Here is a 22,340-nt window from a genome sequence, read left to right as displayed (position 1 = left end):
TCCCTGGCTCCCCAACTGCAGGGGAGTTGCTTCAAAAGCAATGAAGCAGGTCTGCAGGTGTCTGTCTTTATCTCTCTCTCTCTCTCCCCATCCCCTCTCAATTTCTTTCTGTCCTAGCCAATAAAATGGAAAAAAATGGCTGCTGGGAACAATGGATTTTGTAGTGTTGGCAGCCAGCCTCAGAAATAACATTTTTTGGGGGCGGAGAGGAGGAGAAGGAGGAGAAAAATGGACCTAGGGGCTTCTCAGCAATATCACATATGACTGAGCCTTTAAGTTCACTACCTGGTATAACCTAAAAACAAAAATTAGGAATATATCAGTGCACATCATTAAAAGTATAAAATATGTTAGAGTGGAAAAAGACATTGCATATATATAATATTCATATAAGAAAATAAGAACCATAAGCCAATGTGAAAAACACAATTGGAAAAATGGGCAAAAGAGTTGAACAGGCAATTTACAAGAAGATATACAAAGGGTCACTAAGGTTGGACAAAATCTCTCCCACTCGAACAGTGCAGTTGCTTTGTATAGGCACGACCCAGATTCAAGCCTAGACCCAACCCATTACACTGAAGAAAGCTTCAGGGCTGTTGTTTATCTATCTCTGTCTCTGACTTTCTATCTCTAAAACTTGGCCTGGAGAAATGAAACCCCAGTGAAGTCTGGCTGTGTCTTTGAACCCCGCCTCCCCAGAGCCCCGCCCCACTAGGGAAAGAGAGAGACAGGCTGGGAGTATGGATCGACCTACCAATACCCATGATCAGCAAGGAAGCAATTACAGAAGCCAGACCTTCCATCTTCTGCACCCCACAATGATCCTGGGTCCATACTCCCAGAGGAATAAAGAATAGGGAAGTTATCAAGAAAGGGGATTAGATATGGAGCTCTGGGGGTGGACATTGTGTGGAAATGTACTCCTCTTATCCTATAGTCTTGTCAATATTTCCATTTTATAAATAAAAAATAAAGAAATTAAGGGATATAAGCTCCATGGAATACTCTGCAATCAAAAAAGATAATATTGTATCCTTTGGGACAAAATGGATGGAACTGGCGATGATTATGCTTAGCAAAATAAGTAAAGAGATAGACGAAAACTACCAGATGGTTTCACTCACATGTGGAATCTAGAGAACTGACACACATGAATTTGCAACAAAAAAAGTAACAGGCACAAACAAACTGTTTTTAAGACTTTATAAGGACTATGGTGGTTCTCTGTGGGATATGGGACAGTGGAGATATAGAATTTTGGTAGCCAGTACATTGTGGAACCATATTCTGCAGTCTAACAAACTTGTAACCCACTACCAATAAAAACAAACAAACAAAAAAAAAATTAAAAGGTCATTAAAACTTGAAGAGGTGTCGAATTTATTTAGTCATCAGAGCAATGTCAATTTAAACTAAAATGACATACCAGTATCCACCCACTAGACTGACTAAAATTAAAAGTTGACAGTACCAAATGGTGAACATGTGAACCAACTGGACTCCTCAGTAACTGCTGATGGTTATGAAAACTGGTGCAACCACTTTAGAATCCTGTTTGGCAGTATCTGCTAAAGCTGAACATATGTATATTCTATGAGTCAGAAATTCCACTCCTAAATATGCACCCAATAGTAATTTGCACATTTATTCACCAAAATACATCAACTACCTAGGAATAAATCAAATAAAACATGTATAAGAATTCTGCACAGAAAAATTACATAATATTTCAGGAAGAAATTTAAGAAGACCTAAGTATTGCAGGCATGTACAAAAAGTTCATGGATTGAAAAGATAATATTATTAATATGTCAGTGTCCCTAAGTTGATCTACAGATTTACTAAAACTAAAATAAAACCTTCTGTACCCCATAAAGACCTTTGGCCCATATTTCCAGTGGGAAAAAGAATAGGGAACTTGAGGGGATAGGATACAGAACTCTGGCAGTGGGAATTGTATGGAATTGTACTGCTCTTATCCCATGATGTTGATCATTATTTAATCACTAATAAAAAATAGAGCAAATTTGTGTGTATGAGTATAAAAATTACTAATCAGAGTAATAAAATGTATGTAGAAATTCAGAGACAAATAGCCAAAACAGTTTTAATGAATAAATATGGAAGAAAAGAGAGGACTTGAACTAATGGTTACCAAACTTAGTGTAAAGCTATAGCAATCAGGTAGAAGTGTTTGTTGGAAAAAAACTAGCAAAATGAGGAGAAAATGTTTAGAAGCATATAAATACATCTAATCATTGATTCATGACCGAAGTGATAATGGAAGCCCAGTGTGGGAAAAGATGGACTTGTCAATAGCTGTTGCTGATCAATTAGATATTCATATGAAAAAGAAAACGTTGATCCTCACCTCACACTGTACACATCAATTCCAGTTTGATTACAGAAATACATTGGAAAGGTAAAGCCATGACATTTGTAAAAGACAAGACAGGAAAATATCTTCATGACCTTGGGGGAAAAGCCTTTATTAGAATAAAAAAATTCTGGTAGTTTAAAATATATATATATATATATATATATATATATATATATATATATATATATATATATGTAGTCCAGGCAGCCTGAAAACAACAAAAATTAGATATTAGCCTCCTCATACTATGTTCAATAGTTTTATCGCTACAAATATTCTATGTAAACTCATGTCCTCACCAACAATTGCTGGCAGAAATACCAAAACTGCAAAATAATTAAAGAAGAATGAACATATTTTAGGACCACAACCATTCCTGTCTATATCCCAATCATATCCTGGTGAAAAGCAAGAAGACAGATGTTGTAGGAAAGTCGGTTTAAGAAGTATTTAAGAGTAAGTTAGAATAGCTGCCAGAAAGATAAATCCACTCAAAATCTAAAGATATTAAGGAGCTGAGAGATTGCTCACCTGGTAGAGCACATACTTTACCATGTGTGAGGAACATCTGAACATGAGAACACTAGGCACAGGGGAAGCTTCATGAGCATGAAGTTGTCCCTTTCTCTCTCTCTCTGTCTCTGTCTCTCTCTCTCTCTCTCTCCCTCTCCCTCTCCTTCTTTTCTCTTCCCTTCCCTTCTTCCCTTCCCTTCCCTTCTCTCTCCTCCTCCTCCTCCTCCTCTTCTTCTTCTTCTTCCTCTCTCTCTCTCTCTCTCTCTCTCTCTCTCTCTCTCCCCCTCTCTCCCCCTCTCCTTCCATCCCTCTTCCATCTGGAAAAAAGAAAAATAAAATAGTCTACCTGGAATGCTATGAAGTTCCAGTGAAGTCATGGCAGCAAACAAAGATACTGAAGGAAAACTTAACTAGACAGATCAGAATACTTACTATAGGAAAGGAATTTCAACATATTCGGGAAGAAGTGTACTATAATGTTCAAAAGCAACATAATAGTCAAGACCTAAATGGCAGAAATCAGAAGACTGGGAACTTTTGGTGGTGGGTATTGAATGGGAAGGCTGACTTCAGGGTTGTTTCTAATATTCTTTCTTGTGGCCTAGGTGGTGGTTCTGTCCTTAAGTAAAAATAATTATTAAGTATTCAGAGTGCAGGACTTGAATGATGAGGTTCTGGCTTAATTCTGGGCATTGCATATGCCAGAGTGATGCCTTGGTGCCTCCTCTCCTCTCCTCTCCATCTCCCCCTCTCCTTCCTCAGTCTTGTGTGGAATAAAATTAATTTTTAAAAAGTCCAATTATATGGCAGGTGTTGGAGAGGCTGTGGAGAAAAGGGAACTCTACTACATTGCTGCTGGCAATGCAAATTGGCACGGCCTCTTTGGAAGACTGTCGGGAACTGTCTTATGATCTAACAATACCACTCGTAGGCATTTATCCAAAGGACACTCAAAGACTAATTAGAAGAGATATATGCGCTCCTATGTTCATAGCTGCATGATTCATAATAGTCAAAGAGTGGAAGCAGCCTAAGTGCCCATCAACAGATGACTGGCTAAAGAAGTCATGGGATATATATTCATATATATATGATAAAAAAATGATATTGATAAAATGAAGTGAACTGGGGGTGATTATGTCCTGGGAGCAGAGAGACAGCGGCTTTGGGGGCTGGGGGGCAGGGAGGGCTCAGTTTCCCGAGAGTTTTCATGTTTCCACGGTCCCTGCCTTTCCTCCTCTCTCAAACCCAGAGTAAGCCTCTAAGCTCCACATTTGAGCTCTCTGGCAGGGAAAAGACAAATGTTCCTGGGGTCACTAGCTCCACGTTGAGGACTCAGCCATGGGCCTTTCCTGCCATACTGAGTAACAGCCACGGCTGGGGACAGAAGCTTCTTGCCAGAAAGCAGTACAAAATTCACCCAAAGCATGAGCCTGCACTTTTGATGGACCTGCTGCTGGTGGTGGTGGTGGTGGGGGTTGGGTTGGGTTGGGGACACCTCTGAGGTCCCCCTTCTGTGAAGCCTGTGATTCCAGGATTCTGTGAGCAGCTCCATCTGGTGCCTTGGCCCAGCTCGGTATCTCAGCGGGGGACCCAGAACAAGGAAGAACATCCTTATCAGAGAGGCTGAGCCATCACCAGAGGAGCCCGACCAGAGTTACACACGCTTACTACCAACACGGACCTAGCGGCTCTGGAAAGTGACAGCGGGCAGTGGGAATCAGAGTCACTTTCTGGGAGGGACTGGGGATGAGGAATTTCAGCAAGGATAAAGAGATGGACTCTATCTATCTATCTATCTATCTATCTATCTATCTATCTATCTATCTATCTATCTATCAATCTATCTATCTGCCACTAGGGTTTGCTGGACCACCATACTGCACCATTCCTATACTCCCGACAGAATGTTTTTCTTTCTTTCTCGCTCTCTCTCTCTCTCTTTTTTTTTTTGCTACAGGTAGAAGGCGAGAGAGTCAGAAGGAGATAAAAGAGAAAGAGAGAAGAGGGAAAAATCCACTGCTTGGAAAGCTTCATCTGTGCATGCTGCTTCCATGTACTGACCGGGAGCTTGAACCTGGATCTTCCTGCTTGGTAAAAAGCGTGTTCTGCTGGGTGAACTGTCTCAAGTCTCCTAAGAGCTGAACTTCAGAGCCAGGGGACAACCTCTCCTGGAGAGGTTCCAAAAGACTGATGTCTATACTTGTCCCATCATGGGAGGTTTCAACAGGAAGGAACTGGTGAATGTACCCTGGAGGGAAACCTTGACTTGACCTGGTTATCCCCCTTCAGGGCTTTCCTGGGTGCCACAGACAGGTGTGCAGAAGAGGAAGCCTCAGAGAAACATTCCAAGAGAGACCACAGTTCTATCCAAGTCTATGATGTTCTTTTTTTTTTTTTTTTGCTTCCAGGGCTATTGCTTGGGCTCAGTGCCTGAACTATGAAGTCAGCAGCCATTTTTTTTTTCTTTTTTCCTCTATCCATTTTATTGGATAGGACAGAGAGAAGTTGAGAGGGGAGGGGGAGATAGAGAGGGCGAGAGATAGAGGGACACCTGTAGACCTGCTTTACCATACATGAAGCTTTCCCTTCTGCAGGTGGGGTTGGAGAGAGGTCTTGAACCTGGGTTGCATGGATCCTTGTGCTTAGTATTACGTGCACTTAATTGGGTGCACGACTTCCTGGCCCAGTCTATGAGACTCTCTCTCTCTCTCTCTCTCTGTATGTGCCGTTGTCTTAGGAAAATTGTCAGTGGATTTAGGGCCCACCCAAATTATCCAGGATAACCTTATCTCAAGATCTTTGAATTTATTCCGTCTGTAGAGACCCATTTCTCTCTCTCTCTTTTTTTTTAAAGAGTTTATTTATTTTTTCATGAGGAATGATAGGAGAGAGAGAAAGAACCAGACATCACTCCAGTACATGTGCTGCCGGGAATTGAACTCTGGACCTCATGCTTTAGAGTCCAAAGCCTTATCCACTGCGCCACCTCCCGGACCACAGAGACCCATTTTTCCAAATGATCTGTTCACATGTTCCACCATCGAGGACAGAGATGTGACATTTTTTTAGGGATTGCTCTTCAGTTCTAATAGCAGCTTGGGTGTATCCTTGCTTCTTTCTTCCCCCTCAGTCTTACTGTATGTGATCAGAATCTCCAGATCCTGTTGTTGGTTCATTCTACAAACCTTTTTGTCTTCACTGATGATCAAGCACATCCAATCACAGCCAGCATGTACAAGCGCAAAGTCAGAACCATTGCTTGAAATACCACTCTTAGGACTTTATCCAAAGGCCATAAAAACACTAACTTGAAGGGATATATATGGTCAGAGCTGCATGATTCACAATAGCCAGGAAGTGGAGGCAGGCTAATGCCCATCAACAGATGACTGGATAAAGAAGCTATGGAGTGTATTGTTGGATATACTGATCCATTTGGCTGTGAGGAAGGTGGGGCCACTGGAGTGTGTGATTAGCAGATGTCATTGTACTGTTAGCATTTGACTTACCAATGCTGGGGGTGGGGTGGGGGAGGGGACTGTAATAATGTGAGACCTGAAAAATTATTTAAGAGGCAATTTGTGGCAGCAGCTCTCTCTTGGTATCCGGTCTTTTGGGAATGCAAGCTGACTGCTGGACAACGGACTTAAGGCGGGAACTCGTTCATGCCACGTGGCTGCCCTCAGACAGAGTAATGTAGTCTTCTGTGTTGGCCCGAATACATGAATGTCAAGCCACTACCTTGGCTTCCAGAAACCTAATAAAACCGTCATTTTGAACTATCTAAACCACCAGTTTTTTTTTTCTTATAATATATACACCATGGAGAGATACTTAGAATAATAATGATAATAAAAGCTTTTATGTCCTCTGGGACAAAATGGTTGGGACTGGAAATGATTATGCTTAGCAAAGTAAGAGAAACAACTACCAGACGGGTTCACTCATATATGAAATCTAGAGAACTGATACACATAAACTTGGGGGGGGGACAGAAATAAACAAACTGTCCTTAAGACTTTTTGCAAACTATGGTGGTTATCACTGGGAGGGTAGAGGCATAGAGAGCTTTTGGTGGTGCTGGGTACAGGGTAGGACTATACCCAGTAATCTTACGATCTTGGAACTCACTATTAATCACACACACACACACACACACACACACACACACACACACACACACACACACACACCCCTTTTGAAAGAAAAGAATTCCTCTCTAGAACTTCAGTGATAGACACTTGAAAGCTGGGGAAGTTGGCTTGTGCCCACAGCACACAGAGGAATGCTTTATCAATTCTGTGCTCCACACCCTGGTGAGAGCACATTCTGCAGAAGCAAGCACCAGAGATGGGCTGGACATGGGAAGGAGCTTGACAAAATCCACCTGTCCAGGGCCAGACCAGGGGAGGTGGGCAAGGCCTCCCTCCTGGGCCAGAGCTGAAGAGGGGCACCAGTCTCAGTCGTCAAGATCCATTAGATGTGTAGATCTCAAAGCCATTGCAAAAATATCATGATGAGCAAACCATCAACAATTTTAATAAAGGTAAGAGTTAGTAAGTATGATGACTTCTTTGCTCAAATCAGCCAGTTCAGCTTAATCTTAGTTCTTATCTAAGGTTATCTGAGGTTCTTATCTATTTAAAGTTTGGTATTTAACCACTCTTAACTTTTTGTCTTTACTTTGAGTTTTAAGCAATACAACACTAACTACATATTTTCACTTAAAAAAATTTTAATGTGTGTGTGTGTGTGTGTGTGTGTGTGTGTGTGTGTGTGACAATGAGACAGACACAGAGAAGACAAACCATGACTCTTATCCTTACATGTTGCCAGGAATCCAGGGTTGAAGCCCAGGGCTCCACACATATAAAGTACATGCTTTATGCTGAGACATCTCCCTGGCTCCCAGCATATGTAGATTTAATCTTTTGACGTCCCTTTACATTTTTCCCTTGGTCCTGGGCCTGCATTTGTGAATTACAATTGGAAGGATGGACTGCTTAGTGTGGACACGGGTCACTTCCGGGGATGCAGCTATAGCTAAGAGAAGCTGCACTGGCCCCCTAAAGACCAGAGAAGGTGATGGGAGAAGCAGTGGGCCGTCGTCTGCGGCAAGGATCTGAGAGTCTGAGGCCTGGTCTGGATCAGCTCTTGGTCTCTGGCTTCAAGAGGCAAAGAGGCTGAAGGCTTCTTCCTATAGCCCCAATGACTTTGCAGCCTTGGGATATCATGCAACATTTTGTTTCTTGCCTCAAACATTTCAGGGACGGGATAAGACCTGCTGGAATTCTGGAAACTGCACCAAGCAGGAGGTCTGGCTCTGCTCCCAGGACACAGCTCCATCCCAGGAGGTCAGAGGTCATCCTCACTATGGGGTGAAGTAAGTCCCCCCACCTCACCCCACCCCCACACCCCCAAAGCACTTAGCTGTCCTCTTCATGGGCACAGTGATATGAAGTAAGGTCAGCCACTCAATCATTTTCAAGTTAAATTTAAAAAATAGGCATGTGGGGATCGGGCTGTGGTGCAGAGGGTTAAGCGCAGGTGGCGCAAAGCGCAAGGACCAGCATAAGGATCCTGGTTGGAGCCCCCGGCTCCCCACCTGCAGGGTGTGCTTCACAAGTGATGAAGCAGGTCTGCAGGTGTCTATCTTTCTCTTCTCCTCTCTGTCTTCCCCTCCTCTCTCAATTTCTCTCTGTCCTACCCAACAACAACATCAATAACAACAATAATGATAACGGCAACAACAAAATGGGAAAAATGGCCTCCAGGAGCAGTGGATTTGTAGTGCAGGCACCAAGCCTCAGCAATAACCCTGGAGGCAAAAAAAAAAGACATTTAAAAGTAAAGTCAGTGACCGAGGAGATGTTGCTATGAAGAATATTCCCAGGGCTGGGCAGTGGTGTACCTGCTTAAGCACACATACTTAGCACAATGACCTGTGCAAGGATCTGGGTTTGAGCCCTGGGCTCCCCACCTGCAGTGGGGGGGGACTCTTCACAAATGGCAAAGCAGGTCTGCAGGCGTCTATCTTTCTCTCTCCCTCTCTATCTCCTCTTCCTCTCTCAACCTCTCTCTGTCCAAACCAATTAAGATAGAAAAATGGCCTCCGGGAGCAGTGGATTCGTAGTGCTGGCACTGAGCCCCAGAGATAACCCTGGAGGCAAAAAAAATTATATATATAGTAAAACTGATTATCCCTGGGAATTGGGTGGTAGCGCAGTGGGTTAAGCGCACGTGGTGTAAAGTGCAGGGACCAGCATAAGGATCCCGGTTCAAGCCCCCGGCTCCCCACCTGCAGGGGAGTCGCTTCACAGGCGGTGAAGCAGGTCTGCAGGTGTCTGTCTTTTTCTCCCCCTCTCTGTCTTCCCCTCCTCTCTCCATTTCTCTCTGTCAGTAACAACAATAACTACAACAATAAAACAACAAGGGCAATAAAAGGGGATAAATAAACAAATATTAAAAGAAAAACAAAAACAAAACTGATTATCCCTGTGCTCACACAGAAGTGCAGTGAGTAGGTTGTTGTACTCTCAAGCATGAGGTCCTGGGTTTGATCCCTGGCATTACATGTACCAGAGTGATGGTCTAGTTTTATTTCTCATTAAGAAATAAATAATAATTTAAAAATGATGATCCTGAGTTGCATACCTACTCTCTGCTCACAGGTGCTCATTCACCCTGGGAAACACCCGTCTCCCTGGAGTGCCCTTGAGGTCTTTTCTTGGTCTCTGGAGACCCTCACTCACCCTCATCGCACCTGGCTGTACAGAGCTCCTGTGTGAGATTTAGGCTCTGCATTTCCATAAGTCCCTCAGCTTAATTATGACGTCTTCTCAAAGGGATTTTTTTTCTTAGTTTTTGCATTTCCCACAAAAATCATCCTATTCTTAAATAAAAATGTAGGAGAACCCTGGACTCAAGAATCTTCTAATAAACTGCCAACTATGGCACCTTTAAAATAACATGTCCTGGGATGAGAATGAATTATTTCCATTCATTATTCAGCCTCTTCCCCAAAAACATTTTTTTTAATACTCATTGATTTTTTTTTTCTGTATGAAAATATTTCTTTCAACATTTTCCTAGCCTGAATGTGTTCTCCAGGATCTCCCAGGTACCAGCAAGATCTAGAGAGTTGTTTACAAAATGTGTCCTAATGATTTGCTGTATCCTAGACAAATCAGTAAATCATTGCTGTAGAGTTGTCTCCAAGTGGGATTAAATAATAGCGACAAATAATGTGCCTATATATATTTTTTTTTTTTCATTACTATGGAGTACTTTGTTTCAGTGAATCAGGGCTGGGTGGAAAATTTAACCATCAGGGCTCAGAGAGGACAGAAAAGAGCTCTGTGTACTGCTCTGCCAAAGCCTGCCTGGTTGTGAGAACTGAGATAGGCATGGCTGTCTTCACAGAGCGGGGGCCACCTGGTTCTAGATAATGCACAGAGAGAGCGGCAGACTTTTGAAAGACTTTTATACCTGTCATGTGCCTGGTGATCTCATAAGCCCTCCAAGGACGGGGACAGGGCTAGAACCCCCATGAGAATAGGCAGGTAGCTGAACCGGGAACCACATCCCACAATCTGCCACCAGGCCCCCTTTTGACCCCAGAGAAGAACATTTCACACCACTCTCTAGATAAAGAAATGGTGACTCAGAACTCAAGTTTAAGGTTACAGAGTTGGAAAGCGGTGAAGCTAGGTTCTGGAACAGACTGGTTGGTCAACAGCACACTTCCCAGAATCTATCTGAGAGGTCTTTTCTCTCTTCCAGGTTGACAGGAGCATCAGTGAGGTGGACAGATGATATTCCAGGTCAGAGAGGCAAAGGCAATGCTTATGGTTGGTGATGAGAAAAGTCATAGATGACTCCAGCCTTTCATCTACACTGTGTTATGTGCTTGTAAACGTTTGCAAAGCACCCTTACACCTCACTGATCCCACACTACCCTAGTGGGGCACGCAGGAGAGGGCTGGGCATCCCAATTCAAGAGTCAGAAAAATTAAGTGATTTGCTTAAAATCACAAAGCAAAGGCCAGAACAAGATCTGGGGACCCTTCCTCCCTTCCTTCCTTCCTTTTTTTGTTTTTTGTTTTTCTTTTTTTCTGCCTCCAGGGTTGTGACTGGAGCTCATGCCAGCACTACGAATCCACTGCTCCTGGTGGCTTATTATTTTTTTCCTTTTCTCCCCCTAATTTTATTAGATAGGACAAAGAAATTGAGTGGGGGGCGGGGAGACAGAGGAAGAGAAAGAGTGACACTTGCAGACCTGCTTCACTACTCATGAAACATCCCCTCCCCCCTACAGGTGGAGAGCAGGGTTTCAAACCTGGATCCTTCCTTGTGCATGTGATAATGTATGCTTAAACCAGGTGTGCCAACCACCCAGGCCCCTACCTTTCTTTCTTTCAACACCACCAGAGAAGAGGACCAAAAAAATTAGATCTGGGACTGGAATTAGACAGAGCAAGGCACTGACCTTTCCTGAGATGGTCTTGATCTGCTTGGAGCTCAGGGGCTCGAAGTCCACGCCGATGTAGCCCTCCATGGCAGCGAGCATATTCTTCCGGAGACAACGAGACGAGTTGGCTTCCATGTGCACCTGCTCCCACCAGAAAGGCTCATACCAGCCTGGGATGATCCACTGGTATTTGCTACCATACATGTTCTCCTCATAGGCCTGCAACAGAGGGGATCACAGCATAAATTCAAGGCTGTGGTGGTCCGGGAGGTGGCGCTGTGATACAGCTTTAGACTCTCAAGCATGAGGTCCTGAGTTCGATCCCCGGCAGCACATGTGCCAGAGTGATGTCTGGTTCTTTCTCTCTCCTCCCATCTTCCTCATTAACAAATAAATAAAATCTTAAAAAAGAAAGAAAATTCAAGGCTCTAGGCCTGGCGTAAGAGATGGAAGTGGCTCTCTGGCTTTCTATTACCAGAGGATACACTTTTTCTTTTTTTTTTCCTTTTAAATTAGAAATAGTTTTTTTTTCATTCAAAGATTAATAGCACATATACATATACATATACTTATATCACATTTAAAATTTTTTATTTATAAAATGGAAATCCTGACAAGACCATAGGATAAGAGAAGCATAAGTCCACACAATTCCCACTATCAGAACTCCATATCCAATCTCCTCTCCTGGTAGCTTTCCTATTCTTTAACCCTCTGGGAGTATGGACCCAGGATCATTATGGGATGCAGAAGGTGGAAGGTCTGGCTTCTGTAATTGCTTCCCCACTGAATACGGGCGTTGACAGATCGATCCATACTCCCAGCCTGTCTCTCTCTTTCCCTAGTGGGGTGCGGTTCTGGGGAAGTGGGGCTCCAGGACACATGGTGGGGTTGTCTGCCCAGGGAAGTCAGGTTGGCATCATGAGGATACACTTTTTCTACTACCTGTACAGAATCTGTCTTGTTACCTTCCACAGGATCTAAAGTCATTTATGGAAAACAATTATAATAAAATCACAGACAGAATAAAGCCTCAAACAAGGCCCAGGAGATTGGCTCACCCGGCAGAGTACATACTTAACATGCACAAGGACCAGGTTAGAGGTCCTGGCCATCACATGGGAGAACCTTTCAAGAAGGGAAGCTTCACAAGCAGTGAAGCAGTGCTGTAGCGTTCTTCTCCTTCTCTCTGTCTGTTAAACTCTATTTGGAAAACAAACATGAAAGAGAAAAGGAGCAGGAGAGCCAAACTCCCAGCAAAGCCCTGGCAGCAACACAAACAAAAAACTGTTATGGGCTTGAGAAGTAGAACACCTGGGCTGTTAACCACACGTGTAGAGTAAAAGCAGACAGGCTTCAAGGGAGGGGCTATGGGGCTCTGCTGTGAGGGAGGAGGTTTGGGCTTGATTCTATCAAGCCCTGTCTAAACTCTAAAGCTTCAGAAAGCCTCTGTGCCCCAATCCTGGATTCTCACATGAGCTTTAACAAAAAGTCTGACTCGGCGTGGGGGGGGGGGGGAGGTGGTGGCGCACCTGGTTAAACACTCACATTACAGTGCATAAGGACCCGGGTTTAAGCCCCCGGTCCCCACCTGCAGGAAAACGTCACGAGTGGTAAAGCAGGGCTGCAGGTGTCTCTCTCCCTTTCTATCTCCCCTTCCTCTTTCAATTTCTCTCTGTAATAATAAAATAAATAAATAAATAATTAAAAAACAAAAAGAGTCTGAATCAGTAGGTTTGGCATGGGGCCCAAGGTTTCCTGCTGCAACACACACAGCAGATCCCGCAACCAGATGCCACCTGCATCACATACACTGCACACACAGTACACACACATAGCACACACCCATCACACACAAACACCACACGCACAGCACAAACATGCTACATGTGTACAGACACTTCTCACATGCATGCGCACACACACATACACCCCACATAGAAAAGTGATCCCTGAAGGGGCCCATGGATGCATAAAACACCCATTTAATCCATAGGGGTTTATACTTAATGGGATTTATATACTTTCCCCATTTGGGGGAGCTCCCCTCTGCCCAGATCCAGCCTTCTCATTCTATTTCCAACTCTGGCCCCATCTCCACAGACAGTACCTTTATCCCACCTGCAAGTTAACTGTTGGGCTCAGGCAAAAATTAGTAAAGTCATGGGCCCCCTGGAACATATGTAAAGTAGACCTACTAGCCTTTTCCACAATGAAGACCCCCAATTTCATCTGCTATCCTCTTACCTTTAGGATCCTCATTATTAAACAATTTGTTCTGCTGTATATCTTAATGCTTTTCCAGCCACCATGTTACAGATGCTGCCATGACATACATCTGACTACCCTGTGCGGACAACCTCACCGGTGTGTCCTGGAACCCCACCTCTCCAGAGCCCTGCTCCACTAAGGAAAGACAGACACAGGCTGGGAGTATGGATCAAGCTGCCAATGCCCATGTCCAGTGGAAAAGCATTATCAAAAGCCAGACCTTCCACCTTTTGCACCTCATAATGATCCTGGGTCCATACTTCCATGGGGATAAAGAATAACAAAGCTTCCAATGGAGGGATGGAATACAGAATTCTGGTGGTGGCAATTATATCCCTCTTATCCTATGGTCTTGTCAATCATTATTAAATCAATAGAAACGAACAAACAAAAAACACCTATTTGAGGGATGGGAGAGACACCATATTGGTTCAATCCCCAGCACTACCATAAGCCAGAGCTGAGTTGTGAGTAGTGCCCTGGAAAAAAGAGAGAGAGAGAGAGAGAGAGAGAGAGAGAGAGAGAGGAGAAAAACCTCTAGTATAATCATCACCCCCCCCCAATACAGTTTACTCTGTTGAAGTTCCTTCATTTGAGAAATCAGGGGGTCAGGGCTTCAGGGGTGCACTGGATAAGTCTCCCCGGGGACCCACCTTCATGGTCTTGGTATCTTCACCAGACCAGCTAAGTATGGTTATGGTGTGAATGTAAAATAAAGCCAATATCCTCCTCTCACTATGCTTCCTTTTGCCTCTTCTCCTCTCCAGGCAAGAAGGACATTTTCTTTTCTTTTTTTCCTTTTCTTTTTTTACTTTTCATGTCACAGTTCACTAACAGTAGTGACCATTCACGTCAGCAGAGAGGTTAGCAGTTGGGTTGATAGGCTCCATTTGGTGGCTTTATTAAAGAGTCTCGACAGGCAGATGGGGCAGAGATCACAGTTCCCCCTGGAGAGGTGAGGCAGCCAGGAGCAGAAGCCTGCAGGGAGCTGCTCATTGTCACATGGCTGGCAAAGCTAAAAGCAGAAGGCAGGTCAAAGTGCCTGAGAACTTAGAACAGACCATCGAGGAGGCAAGGGAGAACAAAATCCAAGAGCCATGCTGGCCTGTGCTGGAGCCAAAACGAACATGTTGTCACCAGGCTATAAATAGACTTTATATATGCTGGAGTTGGCTCTCCCACTGGGCCCATTTCTCAAGGAAACAGAACCCAGGGATGGGGAAGCTGTGGCTGTTCCAGCCACTCAACTCTCCCCCTGGTTTGGATCTCTGCAGGGGTCGTGCACTGAGTAGCCCCAGACACCATCAAACACCAGGGTCTTGCACTGGTAATAATAAGACACTGGGTGAGGAGGGTCTCGTGGCTCACCTTGTAGAGCACATGCTCAATGTACTATGCTCAGTGACCTGGGTTCAAGCCCTGGATCCTCACTTGCAGGTGGAAGCTTCATGAGCAGAGGAGCAGTGCTACAGGTGTCTCTCCTACTCTGTCTCTCTTGCCCTACTCTCTGTTTCTCACCTTTGATAAAAAAAAAAAAAGAAATAGAGAGGTGGGGCTGTGGAGCAGCAGCAGCTATGTTCATCTCCTCTCCTCTCCCGTGTCAACTAGGAATACCAAAGGAGACCACCAGGGACCGCAACAAGATAGGACTAGAATGACTTCAGGAACACACCAAGTCACTGGTTAGTGCAAATACGTGTGGCTCGTGGACAGAGAGGAGCCCAGGGAGAGATTAAGTGGCTGGTAACAGTCCGGCAGTTTACCAGTTGAGACACCACCTCCAATCTGTTTCACCAACAAAAAGACGGCTGAAGGAAGGAGAGGACTCCCCTAAGACTCACCAAATGCAACTATGAGTCTCCACTGCTACTGACCTCAGAATCTGGAGCAGTGGTGGGGAGGCCCTGTGCTGACACCAGAGGACAGACAACTAACCAGGAAACTTAGGAGAAGATCTGTACCTCCATGTCCTAACGGTGGGGCTGTGAGAGTCTCTTTGCATAACCACTGGAATATCTCTGCCCCACCCTGCTTTATCTCTTGGTCAGGAGTCAGTGATTAAGCTAAGAAGCCTACTTATAGTTTAAAAGCTCTCAGGCTCCCATAGCCTACAGGGAAGAAAAAGAACAAAAGAGGCTTTTAAGCCACTGAGCTCCAACTCAGGGATTAAAATACTATTGATACAACTGTCACTTTCCACAACTGTGAACCCTTTAATTACGTTACTTAGACACAAGTCAATCCAGGAAAGAGTGATCAGTAATTTGGAAAGTATTGAGAGAGGGACCTCATAACATACTATATAAAATGGTTAAACCAGCAAGAAAAAATATGGGGAAATGAACCAGGACAAGAGTCCACCTAAAAGCCCCCCAAAGGTTGAAGCACAAAATAATGAGGTCAACATCCAAACACTAGTTAAGGAAATAATCACAGAGTGAGTAAAGAGTTTGAAAGAATTGTCATCAGAAATACAGAAACAACAAATGAGACTCTGAAAGAAAACATTAATTATCTCAAGGTTATTAGAGAGCTAAAAGCTGAAATAGCTGAGTTAAGAACACAACTAGCTGAACAAGCTAAAACAGTATCAGAACAGGGTAACAAAATAGATGAACTCCAGAAAACAGTAGAGGGGAGAGAGAAAAGAATCAATGAGGCTGAAGACAGAATTAGCAAGATCAAGGACAAATTAGAGACAACAAAGAAGAAGTAAGAGATCTCAAAAGAGATTAAGAGGTACTGAAAACAACAACAGAGACCTATGGGATAATTTCAAAAGAAATAATATACACATTATTGGTTTACCATAGGAAGAAAGAGAGGGAGGGGAAGAAAGCATTCTTTAGGACATAATAGCTGAGAACTTCTCTAGTCTAGACAACATCTAAGATATAAAGGTTCAAGAAGCCCAGAGGGTCCCAAACAGAATTAACCCAGACTTAAAGACACCAAGACACATCATATTTAGAATGGAAAGGAATAAGGATAAAGAAAGGATCCTGAAAGCTGCAAGAGAACAACAAAGAGTCACCTACAGAGGAAAACCCATAAGATTAGCAGCAGATTTCTCCACACAAACACTACAGGCCAGAAGAGAATGGCAAGATATCTATCGAGTGCTCAATGGGAAAGGCTTTCACCCAAGACTACTGTATCCTGCTAGACTGTCATTCAGACTAGATAGAGGCATCAAAACTTTCTCAGATAAGCAACAGTTGAAAGAATCAACTATCACCAAGCCTGCCCTGAAAGAAGTTCTGTAAGGTCTCCTATAAACAGTCAGACCACCATAAATAGGCCATCTATCAGAAAACTCTAAAACTCTACAAGAATGGCATTAAAATATCTTCAATCTTTGATAGCAATAAATGTCAGTGGCCTGATTTCACCTATTAAAAGGCACAGATTAGGAAGATGGATCAGAAGCACGAGCCAACAATATGCTGTCTACAGGAAACCCACCTAACTCAACAAGACAAACACAGACTCAAAGTGAAAGTATGGAAAACTATCATATGAGCCAATGGCCCACAAAAAAGGGCAGGAACAGCTATTCTCATATCTGACACAATAGATTTTAAAATAAATAAAATTTAAAAAGATAGGGATGGACACTACTTAATGCTCAGAGGATCAGTCTATCAAGAGGACTTAACAATTATTAACATCTATGCACCCACTGAGAAGCCATTTAAATACATCAAACATCTACTGAAAGAGCTACAGCAATATATTAACAGCAACACAGTCATAGTAGGGGACTTCAACACCCCACTCTCTCAGCTTGACAGATCTTCCAGGCAGAAAATCAATAAAGACATGAGGGAGCTAAATGAGGAGATAAATAAACTAGAAATATTGGACATTTTCAGAGTCATTCATCCCAAGAAACTGGAATACACATTCTACTCAAGTCCACATGGGTCATTCTCAAGGATAGATCATATGTTAGGCCACAAAGACAGCATCAGCAATTTCAAGAGCATTGAAATCATCCCAAACATCTTCTCAGACCACAGTAGAATTAAACTAACACTTAACAATCAACAGAAGATTAGTAATAGTCCCAAAATGTGGAAGCTCAACAGTACACTTCTTTACAACTTCTGGGTCAGATAGGGAATAAAGGAAGAAATAAAAATGTTTGGAGAGTTCAATGAAAATGAAGACACAAGCTATCAAAATATTTGGGACACAGCTAAGGCAGTACTGAGAGGGAAGTTCATAGCCATACAAGCACACATTAGGAAACAAGAAAAAGCACAAATAAACAGCCTGATTGCACATCTTAAAGACCTAGAAGAAGGCAGGAGCAAGGGATTAAAGTGATATAGATTGGAACAGAAGAAGTCAAATTCTCCCTGTTTGCAGATGACATGAGAGTGTACATAGAAAGACCTAAGGAATCCAGCAAGAAGGTTTTGGAAATCATCAGGCAATACAGTAAGGTGTCGGGCTACAAAATTAACATTCAAAAGTCAGTGGCATTCCTCTATGCAAACACTAAGTTAGAAGAAGTTGAAATCCAGAAATCAATTCCTTTTACTATAGCAACAAGAAAAATAAAATATCTAGGAATAAACCTAACCAAAGAAGTGAAAGACGTGTATACTGAAAATTATGAGTCACTACTCAAGGAAATTGAAAAAGACACAAAAAACTGGAAAGATATTCCATGTTCATGGGTTGGAAGAATTAACATCATGAAAATGAATATACTACAAGAACCATATACAGATTTAATGCTATCCCCATCAAGATCCCAACCACATTTTTAGGAGAATAGAACAAATGCTACAAATGTTATTCTGGAACCAGAAAAGACCTAGAATTGCCAAAACAATCTTGAGAAGAAAGAACAGAACTGGAGGCATCACACTCCCAGATCTCAAATTGTATTATAGGGCCATTGTCATCACAAATGCTTGGTACTGGAACATGAATAGACACATTGACCAGTGGAATAGAATTGAGAGCCCAGAAGTAAGCCCCCACACCTATGGACATCTAATCTTTGACAAAGGTGCCCAGACTATTAAATGGGGAAAGCAGAGTCTCTTCAACAAATGGTGTTGGAAAAAAATGGGCTTAAACATGCAGAAGAATGAAACTGAACCACTATATTTCACCAAATACAAAAGTAAATTCCAAGTGGATCAAGGACTTGGATGTTAGACCACAAACTATCAGATACTTAGAGGAAAATATTGGCAGAACTCTTTTCTGCATAAATTTTAAAGACATCTTCAATGAAACAAATCCAATTACAAAGACTAAGGCAAGCATAAACCTATGGAACTACATCAGATTAAAAAGCTTCTGCACAGCAAAAGAAACCTATAGCCAAACAAAGAGACCCCTCAAAGAATGGGAGAAGATCTTTACATGCCCTACATCAGACAAGAGGCAAATAACCAAAATATATAAAGAACTTGCCAAACTCAACAACAAGAAAACAAATAACCCCATCCAAAAATGAGGAAAGTACATGGACAGAATATTCACCACAGAAGAGATCCAAAAGGTTGAGAAACACATGAAAAAATGCTTCAAGTCTTTGACTGTCAAGAGAAATGCAAATAAAGACAACAATGAGATACTATTTCACTCCTGTGAGAATGTCATACATCAGAAAAGGTAACAGCAACAAATGCTGGAGTGGTTGTGGGGTCAAAGGAACCCTCCTGCACTGCTGGTGGGAATATCAGTTGATCCAACCTCTGTGAAGAACAGTCTGGAGAACTCTCAGAAGGCTAGAAATGGACCTACCCTATGACCCTGCAATTCCTCTCCTGGGGATAGAGCCTAAGGAACCCAACACATCCATCCAGAAAGATCTGTGAACACATATGTTCTTAGCAGCACAATTCATAATAGCCAAAACCTGGAAGCAACCCAGGTGTCCAACTACAGATGAGTGGCTGAGCAAGTTGTGGTATATATACACAATGGAATACTACTCAGCTATTAAAAATGGTGACTTCACCGTTTTCAGCTGATCTTGGATGGCATACCTTGAAAAAATCATGTTGAGTGAAATAAGTCAGAAACAGAAGGATGAATATGGGATGATCTCACTCTCAGGCAGAAGTTGAAAAACAAGATCAGAAGAGAAAACACAAGTAGAACTTGAACTGGAGTTGGCATATAGCACCAAAGTAAAAGACTCTGGGGTGGGGTTGGGGGTGTTGGGGAGAGTACAGGTCCAAAAAGGATGATAGAGGACCTAGTGGGGGCTGTATTGTTATATGGAAAACTGGGAAATGTTATGCATGTAGAATCTATTGTATTTACTGTTGTCTGTAAAACATTAATTCACCAGTAAAGAAATTTTTAAAAAGTCCAGAAGAAAAAAAAGATAAGGAGGGTCAATTAATATTTGTGTTTTGAAGCTGAGGGTAGAAATTAACTTCTGAAAATTAGGGTGATGGCAAAATTCAAATAAAACTTACATGATTAAAATTCAAAATAAAGAAATAAAAATAAAGAAATAAAAATGTGGCTGCTGGGAATGGCGGAGCCACACAGGCACTGAACCACAGTGATAACCCTGGTGGCAAAATAAAAATTAAAGGAAAAAAAAATGAAATGGCTTCTCTTGGGAATGTTCCAGACCTGCCAGCAGACCCCCCCATCCTAAATAGGGTAGACTGTGAGCTCAGGGGCTCAGATCCGTCTGAGGGTGTATGTGCAGAATGGGCCACGATTTCTGCTGAAGGCCTTAAGGAACAGAGCCAACAGAGGAGTCCCCATCAGAATACTCGGTCTGATAAAAGGACAGAGGAAAGGGGGACGAGGAGGTGGGCAGGTGTCCAGTCCCGGGGAGGGGGAAAGGCCAGACGGAAGGCAGGCAGCCTGGGGCTTTGGGTTGTGAGCAGGAGAGCAATGCTGTCTGTTCTTAAGCAGGAGATGATGCCACTTGGAGGATGATCCTGGGGAGTGGCATGGAGTGAGATCACAGCCTCGCCTGGCTCAGCTTTGGCAGAGTCAGAACACAAGGGTTACCTTAGGTTCTTGCAAGTGAAAGTGGGCCATGCCAGTGGGGGCAATTTTTCCCCCGCCTCCAGGGTTATTGCTGGGGCTCGGTGCCTGCACCATGAATCCACTGCTCCTGGCAGCCATCCCCCCCCCCCCTTTGTTGCCTTTGTTGCCTTTGTTGTTGTAGCCTTGTTGTGGTTATCATAGTCGCTGTTGATGTCTTTCGCTGTTGGATAGGACAGAGAGAAATGGAGAGAGGAGGGGAAGATAGAGAAGGAGAGAGAAAGACAGACACCTGCAGACCTGCTTCACCACCTGTGAAGCGACTCCCCTGCAGTTGGGGAGCTGGGGGCTCGAACCGGGATCCTTACACAGGCCCCTGTGCTTTGCGCCAGGTGCGCTTAACCCGCTGCGCTACCGCCCGACCCCTGCGGGGGGGCCTTCTTGCATCCTTTCTACTAGGTGCTTTTCTCCTGGAGCCGTTGCCTACCAGTGGCTTGCATGCACTTGGAGACATAGGAGGCTAGGATAAAGCTTCTGCCTTAAGAAAGATCATGTCTCCGATTTAGAGCATCTTTATTCTTCTTCCTTTTTGAAATGAGTAATTTCTGGACTTTGGGTGGCAATGTGCATGGTTTTATGAGTTTTTCTGAAGTGCAATGAATGATATCACTTTCTGTTTTACTCATGTCCCTCCTTAGATGTGCAGATGGAAAGATCCCTAACTGCCATAGGAACTACTTAGCACAGCACTGGTAAGTGTGTAGCTGACAAGCTCACCAGCTCAATGGTGGGCTAGTCCGTCTTTGCACACCTGAGGTGTTTCGCCTTGCTTTGCTGCCAGGGCTTTATGCCTACATGATTCTACCGCTCCTAGTGAGTGGTTTTTATGTCTATTTTTATAGCTAGAGGATGAAAAGTAGAGAGAGAAAGAGAGAGGGAGGGAGGGAGAGATAGAGAGGGGGGTAGGAGGAGAGGGAGAGTTAGAGGGAGAGGCAGGAGGAGAGGGAAAGAGAGGGTGAGGGAGGAAGAGAGGGAGAGGGAGAGAGGAAGAGGCAGGAGGAGAGGGAGAGTTAGAGGGAGAGAGAGAGGGAGAGTTGGAGAGAAAGGGAGAGAGAGAAGAAGAGGAGGAGGAGAGGGAGGAGGAGAGGGAAGAGAGGGAGAGGGGGAGAGAGAGAGGGAGAGGGAGGGACAGGGAGAGTTAGAGGGAGAGAGAGAGGGAGAGGGAGAGGGAAGAGAGGAAGGGGAGAGAGAGAAAGAGAGAGAGGAAGAGAGAGAGAGAGGGAGGGAGGGAGAGGCATAGAGAGAGGGAGAGTTAGAGGGAGAGAGGGGAAGAGACAGCACAGCTCCCCTTCCTCACCCACAAAGCCTCTCCCACGTGGTAGCTGGGGACTGCAGCCCGGGTGCTTGTGCATGGTCACATGTGCGTTCCAGCAGGTGAGCCACCTCCCTGAAACTTTATATAAACCAAGGCAGAGGCTGCTGGCATTCGCTGTGGGTTCACATGTACAAAGGGAGAGGCGTGGCGCATGGGGTTAAGTGCGCGTAGTACTGAGCGAGCGTGAGGGTCTGCGTGAGCATCCAGGTCTAAGCTCCCGCTCTCCACCTGCAGGGGAGATGCTGCACAAGTGACAGTCTCTCTCTCTCTCTCTCTCTCCCTTTCAATCTCTCCCTCTTCTCTCAATTTCTCTCTGTCCTATTAAAAAATAGTGGGGTGGT

The 22,340-nt window shown here is 43.8% G+C and overlaps 1 protein-coding gene across 1 annotated transcript in view; it reads right to left on the bottom strand.

Moving 5' to 3' along the window:
* GABBR2 (gamma-aminobutyric acid type B receptor subunit 2) overlaps positions 1-22,340 on the bottom strand; it is a 521,049-nt gene that overhangs the window by 215,292 nt on the left and 283,417 nt on the right. Inside the window, exon 6 of the mRNA XM_016189321.2 lies at positions 11,388-11,588. Coding sequence (XP_016044807.2) covers positions 11,388-11,588 — 201 coding nt within the window. The remainder of the gene's footprint in view (positions 1-11,387; positions 11,589-22,340) is intronic.

The sequence above is a fragment of the Erinaceus europaeus genome, chromosome 10, assembly GCF_950295315.1.
Source record: "Erinaceus europaeus chromosome 10, mEriEur2.1, whole genome shotgun sequence".
In the NCBI taxonomy this organism is placed as follows: Eukaryota; Metazoa; Chordata; class Mammalia; order Eulipotyphla; family Erinaceidae; genus Erinaceus; species Erinaceus europaeus.
Note: the sequence above shows the minus strand (reverse complement) of the source record. Positions and strands in the feature narration are given on the sequence as shown.